This window comes from Canis lupus, chromosome 18 (assembly GCF_003254725.2).
Source record: "Canis lupus dingo isolate Sandy chromosome 18, ASM325472v2, whole genome shotgun sequence".
NCBI classification, from domain to species: domain Eukaryota; kingdom Metazoa; phylum Chordata; class Mammalia; order Carnivora; family Canidae; genus Canis; species Canis lupus.
Window position 1 is genome coordinate 11253369 of NC_064260.1, and position 13631 is coordinate 11266999.

The 13631-nt window shown below is 46.8% G+C and overlaps 1 protein-coding gene and 1 long non-coding RNA gene across 7 annotated transcripts in view; one reads left to right on the plus strand and one right to left on the minus strand.

Annotated features, from left to right (window-relative positions):
• The window catches only part of AMPH (amphiphysin), a 211202-nt gene extending 208792 nt beyond the window's left edge, over positions 1-2410 (plus strand). For all 4 annotated transcript variants that reach the window (XM_025449343.3, XM_025449342.3, XM_049096418.1 and 1 more), the window contains one exon: positions 1173-2410. In XM_025449343.3, the coding sequence (XP_025305128.1) occupies positions 1173-1280 (108 nt within the window). In that variant the 3' untranslated portion in view covers positions 1281-2410. The remainder of the gene's footprint in view (positions 1-1172) is intronic.
• A 6331-nt stretch (positions 2411-8741) lies between these two features.
• Positions 8742-13631, minus strand: part of LOC112661408 (uncharacterized) — a 75388-nt gene continuing 70498 nt past the window's right edge. For 2 of the 3 annotated variants that reach the window (XR_003137661.3, XR_003137660.3), the window contains exons 3-4: positions 9800-10144; positions 8742-9348 (exon numbers count right to left, since the gene is read on the minus strand). This is a non-coding gene — a long non-coding RNA (uncharacterized LOC112661408). The remainder of the gene's footprint in view (positions 9349-9799; positions 10145-13631) is intronic. The other variant, XR_007403517.1, reaches the window with a different exon arrangement.

The following is a 13631-nucleotide window of genomic DNA, read 5'->3' on the forward strand; positions in this document are numbered from 1 at the left end:
AGAGGACACTCTTCCTCCTAGCTAGGATCATTATCAGTCATTTTATTGAGTCATCTTTTTCTTTTTTTTTTTTCCACTTTCAAAAATTGGCCTGTCTAAATGCTTATATTGCTTGTCTATATAACAGAATCAATTTATAGTCTCAGATTACATCAAGAGGGAATGTATTCAGCTTCTTTATTTAATTTTGGAGACCTCATTTTATCTGATGTACTTGAATTCTGTTGGGAATTGCTTCAGATTAAATCTGGCCATCCCTCATCCTAAGTGGGATCTCTTTCATGTATTGGTTAACATAATAAAGACAAGTCATTTCCCACTAGTTTTGCATTATACGGTCTGTATGTTTTGTGCTGCTCCTTCCACTCACGTTTTCCATCTAGGCTCTGCTTATCTGCAAGAGGCCAAGGGCAAATACCAGCCTCCATTCTATGGCTTCATTTCTATGATGATGCTCCTATAAGATAGACCAACGTTTATAAGAAATAATTTATAAAGTGTATATAAAGAATATATGATGTTTCCAGCAAGAGTATCATGACAACATACTGCCTTGTAGTTCATATAAACTTGAAAAATGGGATATTATAAATGCAACAACATACACAATGGCAAGAGCAGGTACCCAGATCTAGCAGTTATTATTTGCTGTGCTTTGGGTGTGGTGGTTTATTTGGGTCACATGATGTGAGCTGGGGGCACAGAGTTCTTTCTTATAAGCAAGTGGTTTGGGATGGAATATGAGACCTTCCAATGGCTTTGTCTGCACTATATTTTGACCTGGGTCCTTAAGTCACTTCTTCACTATGACCCACAGGATAGGGAGCGTTCTTGGGCGTGACATATTTTCAAATGGTTAGCATTCTAATCCTTTTCCTTAAGAACTCATTTCATAATCCAGTTAATGAGCTGTACTTTACACAAAATTATACTATTTGTATTAATGTTCAGTTAGCTTGCCCAGATTCAAATGTTTATTGTTATTTATCTTTTTTTCACCTAACAACTTCTTTGGGACAAGCCTTCCCACTGACCTGTCCCAGCACATTGGTTTATATATAATGTAATATACTGGTGCAGGATCACAACACTAAATTATTTTGTTAACTGTTGGCAATGCAGATTTTCCCAGTAGTTCCTTGGACCTTGAAAGCTCTCTCTTTGTCTTGCAGGATGCGGGCTGGCTGGTAGGAGTGAAGGAATCAGACTGGCTTCAGTACAGAGACCTTGCCACCTACAAAGGCCTCTTTCCAGAGAACTTCACCCGACGCCTGGATTAGGGCCAAAAACATATTGTAGAAGGAGCCTGGTTATTGGGTGTTTAATCCTTCCTGAAAACCCGAAGAGTTCACTTTTGCTATTACACTTTTAATGATTTACAGGCTGGTGCCAGACAAAGCTTGGAAAAATAGATCAATGATCAATGGAGCATGTGTGCAAAAAAAAAAAAAAAAAAAAGAAAGAGAGAAAAAAAGTAAATTACAGAAAACTCACTGGTTCCCACGTTATCTGTAACAGGTTTATTTGTGCTTTGTCCAAGCTGTGGAGACTCTTGTACTTGATCCCCTCCCACCAGTTCTAAAGTAGCTTTCTCCAGACCAGAACCTTAATTTCTCTGCCCCGATTGTATGGTCCTGAGTGGCTGCCCTGCGGAAGACGTGATGAATTATCCTGTAGTACGAGATTATCTGCTGCCCCTGCACAGGTGTGAGCACGTGCGCTCTCCCTCTTTCGAGTTTACTGTGTTGACTAAACTGCTGCACACGTTTTCAGTGTTCTTTTCCAACACCTCTCTCCATGTATATGGACACCCAGTGACACATGCTCGTTCCCATTGCTCCTGGATCTATGTGTATGCACAGTGCTACATATGCATAGCAGCTTCCTCTCGTCCCATTGTAGCTCTTTGCCTCTGGAGTCTCATTGATACATGCATCGCTCTTGCTCTGTCTGGCATTACAGTTCCAGTTTTGCCTCTGGGCAAAACCAGCCATCCCATTGCCAAAACAGTTGACAGTATCTGTGTTTTGTAAAGTGCATTTTTCAGGATGCAATGACCAATAGCATGTCAGGGCTGCTGTCCCTTTGGCAAAAGCAGAGCCTCGCTGTGTAGGTCCAGCTGCTGTGGCTGGAGGTAAGCTAGGTGGGATGAGCAGCTATGTAGTGTTAACAAACTTCTGCCTTTCTACGATTGGCTGGTTCATGGGGCACAAAAAAATCCAACCCCAGAGAACACTATTTAAAAAAAAAAAAGCTCCTATTTCCAACTCTTTATGCAACTCATCTTCACAGATTGTCCTAAAATAAGATAGGTGATGTATGCTGTATCCACAAATCATCTGTAACAGTTATGTTTTCAGTGCTGTGTCATTCCAAATAAACCTTTGGTAATCTCCAGCAATTACCCTAATTCCTTCTGCGGAGTCGTTTGTCTTGGAAAGCTTGGTCCAGTCTGATGCACGACTTGAAACAGTGTACATTGGAGTTGTTATTTGTGCAGAAATACGCTTGTTCCTCTGGGTTATGCTCCATAACCCGCCTCCCTTCCCCGAAACCCATCCTCCCAGTCATTGCTGGTCACTCGGCGGGCCCAGCTGCCCAGCAATCACTACAGCACAAATAACAGCTGTGGACGGAGGCCCCTGGTAGGTGCCGGCTATGACCGTCTGTGTATCACCGAAAATCTGATGGCCTTCATAATCAGCAGTTTCCTCTCCCACCAGCTCATTTTTTTTGGTCACTTTTCTTTCTGACATGTGTATGCTTGCAGGTAACGCCGAAACAATTAGATCACCTGGAATAGAAAACTCAATGCACTGGACCACTGTTTGTAGAAGAGAATTTTTTTTTTAAGATTTTTATTTATTTGTCAGAGAGAGAGCAGAAGCAGGGGGAGCAGCAGAAGGACAGGGAGACCCCCTTGCTGAGCAGGGAGCCTGACACTGGGCTCAACCCCAGGACCCTGGGATCATGACCTGAGCAAAAGCAGAAGCTTAACCAGCTGAGCCACCCAGGTGTCCCCTAGAGGAGAATTCTTAAAACAATATCTTTCGTTCAATTTACTCTCTTCTGCCGCTATAATCCTGTACACAATGTAACCTGGTCAAGAATGGGCATTATTAGACTTTTGAATTTGATATGTGTTTCAGACTTGTGGTGCCAGTTCTCCCGGTGGATTCCTGACTTTCAGGTTTCTTAATAGGGAAATAGCTGTTATCAACCCAGTATTTTTCCAGGGGCCAATTGATAGGGAAGTTGGATCATCATGAATTCTACTTTAGTGCAAGAAAACAACAAGCAGGACCTGGGGCATAGCTAGTAATTCAATAAATAAACTGCATCAATGTAAGACTGATAGTAGGAAGCTGCGCCTGCCGTTGGAGTGCGTGGGAGAGGTTAACGATGAGACTGAATTTTCAGTTCTTGTCATAAAATGCACCTGATGTTCTTGAAACACAATTGCTGCCTCTCCTGGAACAGCTACTCTGAAATCCCTCTCATACTCCCCCTCCCCACCCCAGGCCCCTCGTGGTTCTCCAGGTGCGCAGGTGGCAGGACACAGCTCCTTAGATAGGTCCCGCCCACACGTGTAACATTCCTAGATGGTATTAAGCCCTTCCTAAATGGCAGGTGCTTCAGTAGTCATTCAGAGCCCTTGAAAAATATTTTAACACCAAATAAAAGTTACCAGATGATGTGTTTTAGGAATTCTCTAGATCCTGGATTTTCCAAAGCTCTGAAAATAAAGAGGAGGAGGGGGGTGGATGATAGGAAAGAGGCCTTCTCCAGAAATGTCCACATACATGGTGTGAATTTGCTTTTCCACTCAGTGGATTTCTAGGGGACGTGTGGCTACTAGTGTGGAAGTTCTTTCCATTTCTGTCTCTCAGTTACTTCTGACTCAAGTCCTGAGGTCACCAAACCATCGTAGGCGCATCCCCGGGTCCTGTTGGTGAATCCGTAGCAATGTTTTATTCCAAATGGCCTTGACCCAGCAAGTCCTACCCACGCCCGCTCTTTGTGTTTTCAGATTTCTCTTTCAAACCCAGTGGCACGTGGACCTTCGAACAGTTCCAAGACCCTTCAAAAAAAAAAAAAAATCACATGAAGCAAGCCTGTGGTTTTTATTAAACAGATATCTAGCTGGCATTCCCAGCAATACCATGAAGAGATTCTTGACTTATATCTGAGTGGTGCTTATAATTGCCAAGCAGGCCCTCTCTCAATCTGGATTTTTAACAGTCCCTCCGCGCAACTGGAGCCCTGGGCTCCGTGCACCATGCTGTCACACTGCTGTCACCGCGGCCTCCTGCTCCTGACAGGGCGGCGACAGCGTCGGAGGGAAAGCTGCTGAGAGATCAGAGAGGGACAGAGGGCTGCGCTCAGCGATGATGCAGCCCGAGTCACCTGGAAGCCTTCCACCGGAGCTGGTGTGCCTTCCTGCGGCCCCACGGATCTTTCCAGAAGAGTCCGAGCTACCTTCAGTGTTCACCGGGAGCCCAGCTGCATAGCTCCTAACCATCACCAGCCCGACCCCGGAGATGAGCATCACGCACCCGCCCCCCTCGCAAGGTGGTACAGCCACCGTCTTCCTGGGTCTCTGATAGACGGAGTCGGGCACCTGGTGGCTTCGTGGGGAACACAGTGACCAATATTCTCTCTGCAGACTTGGAAAGCCCACCGCTCTGGGGTTCTGTCCATCCTTGACCCTGGCCTGAGACGGACCTACTGTCTCCTCATCCAGCATGGGGCACCCCTGGGGATGGCCCTGGCGGCTCAGGGGCAGCAGCCCTGGGGGCGCACAGCAAGGGTGATCCCACGTCCATAAAAGCCACACACAGTGTCTGGGGTAAGCTAGTAGTCCATCCAAACAGTTTGCGACTCCGCTGATAGCCTGTTCTAGGACTGCTTCGTGGTAGCATGTGTTAACTGTTGCAGCTTAAATGCTCATTGAGACACAACCCTTCAATGGATGCAAACTGAGCCAGGTACCCTGAAGCTCTTTCAAAGGACATCTAGACTTTTCTCTTGGTTTCCTAGAATCCGGCACATTCCTAGTCACCCGGGAGCTCAGGTCCAACACTCAGGTGGCCTCATGCTTGTAGGTCAGGTCAGCGTTGTGTGTTTACCCTCCCCAGCATCAGCCAAGGAGGGGCCGCTCTTCACTCCGGAGGAACACTTGTTAATGCGTTGGAAAGCCACAGAAAGTGGCTCAAGCAGGGGTGCCTTGGCCAAGGACACTGCCGCCTGGCAGATGGCCTCATGCCCTCCCTGCTCTGGGGACAGATACCATTAAACTCTGTGTCCGGTTCTCTGTTCTGCAGAAACCTACCAGTGACCACCAAGTGATTTTTGTGGCATCGGATGATGCCACCAAACCTTTTCAAACCCTAAGCCCAAGAAAGTATTCTCCTGTTTTCCTGTTCTCTGGTTGTTCCTTCTCTGTCACCTTTGCTAACTTGTCTTGCTTCTCTAGTGGGTGTTGGAAAGGGGCGTTGGGTGGGACTGCATTACCCCCAATCTCTTTGTGTGTGTGCCAGCTGTCTGGAAATGTTTCCTTTGGAGTGTGCGGTCGTGGCTTCCAAGCCCACATGTGCATTTATTCATTAAACAGTTGGCAATCTCTTGCTCAGTGTCCTTTACTGCACACGGGACCACATCACTGAGACCACTTGCATCAGTGAACTTCCTTCAAGACACCAGCACAGCGAACCCTGAGGGCCCACCTTTCTTCTATGCTCTGTGCCTGCAAACGTGGGCTCTCCCTCCTGTGCTTTATTTTCCAGAGGACAGACCCCTGCCCATGTCCCTTCCATCATAGTTGTGACCTTGCACTGTAATCCCTGCGACCTGATCTGGGAGTGATCCTCATCCCTCCAAGGAACACCCTGATTCTTGCCCCCTCGACCTCACTGCTTCCCCTCTTCCCAGTTTGTCCACAGTCCCCAAACTAGTTTACAAACCCTGATGTCAGAGTGGGACCATTGTCCTCCTCTCTGTCTCTCTCTCATACACACATTGCACTAATCCCCAGGCCTCCTCTTGGCTTTCACCGCCCTCTACCTCTTGGCCAGTACTCATCCTCTGCTTCCATCAGACGAGTTTCCACGCTGTGCCCTGCTGGCCTCCCACCACACCTCTATCTCCTGCACACCCTGGGGCAGCCCCCCTTCCCTCTGGTCCCTCCTCCTTGACCAAGCCTTGCCATCAACTGGTTCCTCTGCCCACACCCATTCAACTCTCTGCATTCCGTGTGAACATGATGGAAGATCCCCTTCACTCCATCCTCTGTTAACTGACAAAGTCTCCTCTGACCTTCCCTGGGTTCTGGATCTGCTCCAGGGACTTGCTGTTCCAGTGGCCCGAGCCAATAAAGGAGACACCGAGATGTCGCTGCTCAGAGACATGCAGACACACTAATCCCAGGGTCAGCACAGACCAAAACCGGAAACCGAACATCACAAGAAATGACAGACTGCTTTTGTGATATTGGAGAGGGAAAAGCTTTCTTAAACAAAACAAAACATATGTAGAATATGCGGCTGAAAAAAAGTTTGACTACAAAATTGAGAAATCCTATTTAATAAAAGTACTTTAGGGGATCCCTGGGTGGCTTAGCGGTTTAGCGCCTGCCTTTGGCCCAGGGCGCGATCCTGGAGACCCGGGATAGAATCCCACGTCGGGCTCCCTACGTGGAGTCTGCTTCTCCCTCTGCCTGTGTCTCTGCCTCTCTGTGTGACTATCATAAAAAAAATAAAATAAAATAAAAATAAAAGTACTTTAAATAAAGTTTGGACAGATGATAGAGGAGCCAAGGATATTCATAACACCCAAAAGTTACACAGAATAGAGATCTAGAAGACATAAATTCATTCAACAAGAAATTAAAAACTAATTACTATGATCTCAATTAATTTTAATGATCTAATGCTTATTTCATTCATCTTCATTTGTATTTATAATACTAATGAATTATTGTTAACAGTAAATATAATAGTAACTGACAATCTTCATTTGCCGGACACCCTCCTTACTGTTCTGCATGTAGTGCATTATTTAATCTTCATAAACCTATGAGGTAGTTGCTGATTTTCCTTTCTGCAGATGAGGAGCTGAGAAACAGCGGTGTGAGCACGGACTCCAGGGCTCACAGCCAGGACAGGGGGGCCCGGGAACAGCGCAGGTGGCCTGGCTCTGCTGGATGCTGGAGCCTCTGCGAACCAGCCTCCCCTTGGCGGCACCTAAAGGACACGGATAAGCTGGTCTCTGAGGGAGAATCTCCATGGACACCAGATACGAAAAGAGCCCCTCAGCTACCTCGTCATCAGACAGGTGCCCATCACCTCAAACCACCTGACCCTGTGTGGTCGCCCTCAGGTTGGTGAAACATTAAACGTCAGGTAAGAGCACAGGCAGTGTTTATACAGAACATGCATGTGTATTTCCAGGACCAGGAACTGGGGGGATCAGATTCCCAGGGAAATGATGACGCCCAGCAGCAGAGCCTCGAGGGGTGGGGGACAGCCTTGCTGTGACAGCCAGTCTGGGCAGCAGTACAAGTGCCCGTCACTGTCGGGGGATGAATCAGTGCCCTGGCTCCAATAGTGGTACAAGGAGCAGCACAGGGGAGCAGTGGACTGTGGGGACAGACTCATGGACAGACATGGGCTGACAGGGATGCTAGGCCATTTATATACACGTAAATGTGCACTATTCACAGGCAAATCTCTACAGTTTTCACAGGTACAGAGGACACCAAACATAACACAACCCTCTCATTTGAGGCTGGGGACAAAAGAAATCAGCAAGGAGAAGCCATTTACCTAAAATTACCAAGCACTCTGAGTCCTTAGGTGGTAAAACAGGTTTCCTACATTGTATTTCCTCCAGGGCTCCAGGGCTCTCCCCCTACGCAACCCCCCCCCCCCTCCCGCCCAGCAGGTCCTTTGCAGTAACAGACACCACTTCCCTGGGCTCCACCCCAGAGGACTGTCCCTGTAGGACCTGCCTGCAGCGCCCAGCAGGGGGGGCCGGAAGACAGAGGAAGGAGCAAGCCCACTACTGTAGCTTTTAACCCAGAATCTCAGTACTGAAGACAGGACCACAATTCGCATTCAAAGCAACAGCCCAGTGAGGACAAAATTAATCCCTGAATCACAAACATCCATGCAGGTTACGTAGGGCACAGGCCTCAGAGCCTGGCAGACCTGAAGTTATCCGTGTGTCTATCCTAGCTGGGCAATCTCAGGTGGGTGACTCCACTGCCCTAAGCCTCTGTCTCATCTGCAGAATGGGATGAATGACACCTGCTTGAGGCTTGCAGGGAGGGAATCGGTGTGTACAGCGTGTGACACTCAATAGAGTGCATTTGTTATTATTTAATGGATGGTTTCTGTTACAACCTTTAGAATTAGCCTCTCAAAAAAGGCAAGCAACTCTTAATTCACAAGTGCTGGAGGAATCTTTCTTATATTCTGGTTCCAGCACCATTACCTGAACGACGGCTCCTCAAGAACAGCTTCTGCTCCTTGCTCCTGGCAAGTGAGAGAGATTCCTGAGTTCTGCAAGCTGTCTGAAACTTTCCTCATGGCCCCTTTGTCTTTAGAGGTTAAAAGAAATTCTATCTCTCCGTCTCTCTCTCTCCACACAAACACACACACACACACACACACACACACACACACACACACATTGAAATCTATGTCTATGGAATGGATGTGTCATGGGTGGGTGGGTTTTGGACTTTATTAGAGTTGAGTTTGAATCAAGGCTTCATTACTTACATTACTTTGAGCAAATGAAAAGTTTTAAGATTCCAAATTGCTGATGTATCAAATGTGGTTGTTATAACCATGTTTGTACATTATTATAAGGAACAAATGGTTAACGAATCACATTGTATGTGAGTTCACAAAAAATATTTATTTACAAAGGAATAAACTTGACCCATCCCAGGCCCATGGTGGAGGATGTCTCCAGAGTGAGCATTATTATTCCCATTCACAGTGACTTTCCCAAGGACACACATCCTCCAAGGGGCAGGGCTTGGACTGGAGCTGTCATTCTGTCCTTGTTGATGCAATAAATCCTCAGGGAGTTATCATTCGGCCTCCAGGGCTCATTCGACCTCCAGGGCTCCCCTTTGGCAGCTCCATATGAGAACGACCTCTCCCCTCAGCGCACCACTGATCAGACCACATTGCTGGGTGCTCAGCGGGCTGGACCCCCAGGCTGGACCCATGACTGGTCAATCCACGAGGCCAGCAGGTCTGGGAGGCTGGCAGACATGGGGACTAGGTCTGAACCAGCTGTTCCCTGCAGGCTGTGAGCACCTGGCAGCCTTGGAACCTGTGGGAGAGGCAGGCAGGGTGTGAAACTCTGGCTGAGGTTTCTGGGCTCCCCTCGACTCTTCTGGAAACTGTCCTGGCCCAGCCCTGCCACTGCCTTAGCAGGGGATGGGGCTGCTGTCTGGGAAGCTGGTTGGGGGAGCTCTGAGCAGCAAGGGGCCCGGGAGCATGAACTGGGCCCTAGTCTGGCTTCCTCTCTCCTCCACTGTCAACAACTATCTAGTCTGGTCTTGTGAGTGGTGATTTGCATCGAGTCAGGTTCTCATCCATGTGTCAGCCCAGACCTGCAGGAAAATTCTGTTCCCTAACAATTTCCTTTCACCTTCTATGCAAAGAATACACTATGTACTTCAGTTTTATTGACACTATTATAACAATATTCTAAAACACACACATGATAAAATATCTCATATATATATATGTGTTATATATATATGTCAAACATATAGCACCTTCTAGGCTTTTGTCCTCGTGTTCAAGGGAGGTACGTGTCCTCACAAAACTCATTAAGCACACTACTGACTTCTTCACTCTGGTCACAAAACAACAGAGAGAGAGAGAGAGAGCCCCATTTAGAGGTTATGAAATCATAGGACATCCTCATAATTCATGATAAGTAGACTATTTCTCCTATTATTACTAGGTAGCTTGTCATGGCCAACTGAAATAGAAATATAAGCACTAGTGTGTATGTGATGACTTTGTCCCCAGGGCAGCAATGCTGATGACAGTTCTTCTATCACCACCATCGTCGTTCTGGTATCTTGTCATGGGGCAGGTGCGATCATCAGGAGAAGCTGAAGGAGTAAATGTACATCGTGAGCTTGCACCCATCCCGCCACCATAGGGAGCACAGACCCACAGGCCGGTGTCCTACAGGCCCCAGGAGACCAGACAAAAGGACCAGAGAGAAGAAAGGGACGATGGACACAAGAGGCTCATGTGAGGAGAGCGCTGAGAGCAACAGAATGTGGTCATCAGAAGCCAGAGAAATGACTCAGATGGAATAACATAGACTTTACAGTAGGTGCTGTGAGCAGGGAAAGAGGTGGAGGGATAGGGATAGAAGGTAACGGAGAAAAGAGAGATGGAAATAAAGGAACCAGGTAGTAGAGATGGACAGACAGACGTAGGGAGACGGGAGTACAGAGACAGATGGGGGCGGGGGGAGAGAAAGAGAGAGAGAGAGAGAGGGAGATGGGGGAGCCAGAGGGGAGAGAGAGAGAAATAAAGCAGGACAAGGAGACCCAGCTGGAACGGGAGATGGAGAGACAAGGACACAGAGGGAAGGATGGCAATAGACGTGAGACAGAGAGGAGTGTGGACACAACCGTGGGGACAGAGGGCCTGAGGGGGGAAAACAGGGGGAGAGGGATATGGGGGGGCCAGCAGGAGCAGCACCAGAGCCAGGGCAGGAGCTGGGAGCCCCTGGTGACCCTTGTCTGCACCCAGGATCTCCTTGGGGGTGCACAGGGGTGATTTCCTCATTCTCGACTTCTCTCTAACCTCTCCTGCACTCAGGGTGGTAATAATTCCCTCGAGAAGAGCTGCCATTGGTAAGGCCCGTGCTAGCCTGGGACATGGTCCACGTGGGGACAGACAGGAAGGTGGTCGGTTCCTTTATGACTGTGTGATTTCTCTTTGCCTTTGTTTCTCAGCTGAGCCCTGGGACTTGGGGTAGGAAGTGGTGTTTGATACCACAACACAGACTCCAGGACTGCTCATACTTCTGGATTATTATTGCTTTCTCATTTTTTTTTTTTTTTTGCTTTCTCACTTTTTTTTCCAATGGCTCTACAAAGGGAGTATATTTTAGAGAAATGGATTCAAATGATAGGTCACAAGGGTTCTACTACACATTAAATATTATACATTTGCATTTTCACTTACACTGACATCTTGCCGCCTAACGCTATCAACATGAATTTTAAAATATAAGTATACACAAATTATAATCACCACTAACAACAATAAGCCCCGAGCACGAAATTTAAGATTTATTCTCCCCATCTCCGCACACTGTCTCTAGGGCACCCCGTGCTCCATGAATAAAGTCTAGTGCTAACAGTGCACACTTCCTGGTGCCGTAGCTTTGTGTGTTCTTTAACATTCTGGTGCAGGAGATTTCTCTTGTCACTTGTTTGTTTAAGAATTTTCTTTCCACTCTAGTGTGATGCTGCTTTTATGCTTTCTTAACTCTGAAACCATGAGACTTCTGGCCGAGCAAGGATTTCCTGGGACTCCAAGACAGTGAGGTTGCCTGGGATAGTCTGCTCTCGGAGCTGCTCCTGGGGCAGCCTCCTGTCCCCTGCACAGGGGTCCCTGAGCACAGGACAGTCAGCCAGAGTCCCTGCCCTTCCTCACTTCCAGCTTCTGTGATGACACTTGATATTTGTACTTTGTGATCATAGCCATTCTAACAGGTGTGAGGGGATATCTCATTGTGGATTTGATTTGCATTTCCCTGCATTTCAGATAAACAACAAATAATTTTGTAGTTTATGTCCAAATACCACATAGCACTTTGGACTTGTTTTTTTTTCCATGGAACCTGGCAATCCTATGTGAGGCTGCCTTCTTCCTTGAGGAGCAAAAGACATTATCTAGCAAATTAATTTTCTAGGAGCACACACATCCACTCACACACACATACACATCTTTATACTTTTGAGGAGAGTCGATTATAGGCCAACACAATTATTTTTAATTTCTTCTAATAAAACTGATTCAATTATTATCAGATTTGCTCAGCTATTTAAAAAAGTCCAACATGAGGGATGTCCAAAAAGCCTGACTAATCATCATCTGTTGACTGAGTACTAAGATGTGCCTTACCAGAATATTATTTTCAGGGAACACAAAAATAAAGTTAATGCTTCAAAAGGGACCTGACTCCATATCTGATACCTGCTGGGTGCTCTGCATGTAGTGACTGAGCTTGAAATGCCAGGTCTACCCGATGAGAGAGGCACACAGTAGAGAGGAGGGGTGGGGGTTCTAATCCAGCCTCAGCTACTCATGGTCCTGTCATACTGAATGAGTCACCTGCATTTGGGGAGCTGTTTTCTCATTTTTAAAGATAAGAATTAATGATGCTTCTGGAATGGGGGCTTTTGTTTTCATCCTGAAGTGTCTTATATTCTGTGATTCTCTAGAGAAGTATGAATGTGCAGGATGCTACCTATGACTTGGTTTTTAAAATGGGAGTGCTAAGGGCACCTGGTGGCTCAGTCAGAGAAGTGTCTGACTCTTGATTTTGGCTCAGGTCATGATCTCGGTGTTGTTGGGATCCAGCTCCACTTCAGGATCTGTGCTCACCAGGGAGTCTGCTTGAGATTCTCTTCCTCTCCCTCTGCCCCTCTTCCCACTCTCTCTCTCTCTTCAATCAATCAATCAAGCAATCAATCTTTAAAAAAGAAGAAAAAATGGAGGTACTGATCTAACAAAAGAGAAACTTTTTTTAAAAAAATATTTTATTTATTAATTCATGAGAGACACAGAGAGGGAGAGAGGCCAAGACATGGGCAGAGGGAGAAGCAGGCTCCATGCAGGGAGCCCAATGTGGGACTCGATCCCGGGACCCCAGGATCACGACATGAGCTGAAGGCAGACGCTTTAACTGCTGAGCAACCCAGGCATCCCAAGAGAAAAATTTTTAAGAAAAAAAATGTGTATTCAATACAAAGTGTTATAAACACATAAATTAAAGATAAAAGAAAGAATAGTTTATTCACAGTCTTCTCATCAAAATATATCAATGACTTTCCTCTTTTGGATTTTCCGGGCTTATCCAGTTTATTAGGAGTTGACGTTACATGTACATTCAATTTATTCTCTGTGACCTAGTGAAGAAGTCAAACTGCATTAGATCTCAGAGTCATGGTCAGAAGGGAGCGGTCCCAGGTCCGGGAAAGCAGGTGAGAGAGAGAGAGAGAGAGAAAGAGAGAGAGCATGCTTGTTCATGGAGAGGGGGGTGCAGAGGAAGAGGGAAAGACAGACTCCTGGCTGAGCAGGGGGTCAATGAGGAGCCCTATTCCAAGATCCCGAGATCCTGACATGAGCTAAAAGCAGCTGCTTAATTAACTGGAGCCACTCATGTGCCCCATGATTTCCCTGTTCTGAATAGGGTTTCAGATATGCAACCCCAGCCAATCAACCTAAGTCAAATACTCTCTCCTCATTCCCTGACTGACCTGCTGGCTTTCTGAGGAAATCCCTGACCTCCCAGCTCATCCTGCCTGTTCCCTCTGGGCTGCTTCTAAGGCTCTACAAAACTCCCTGTTG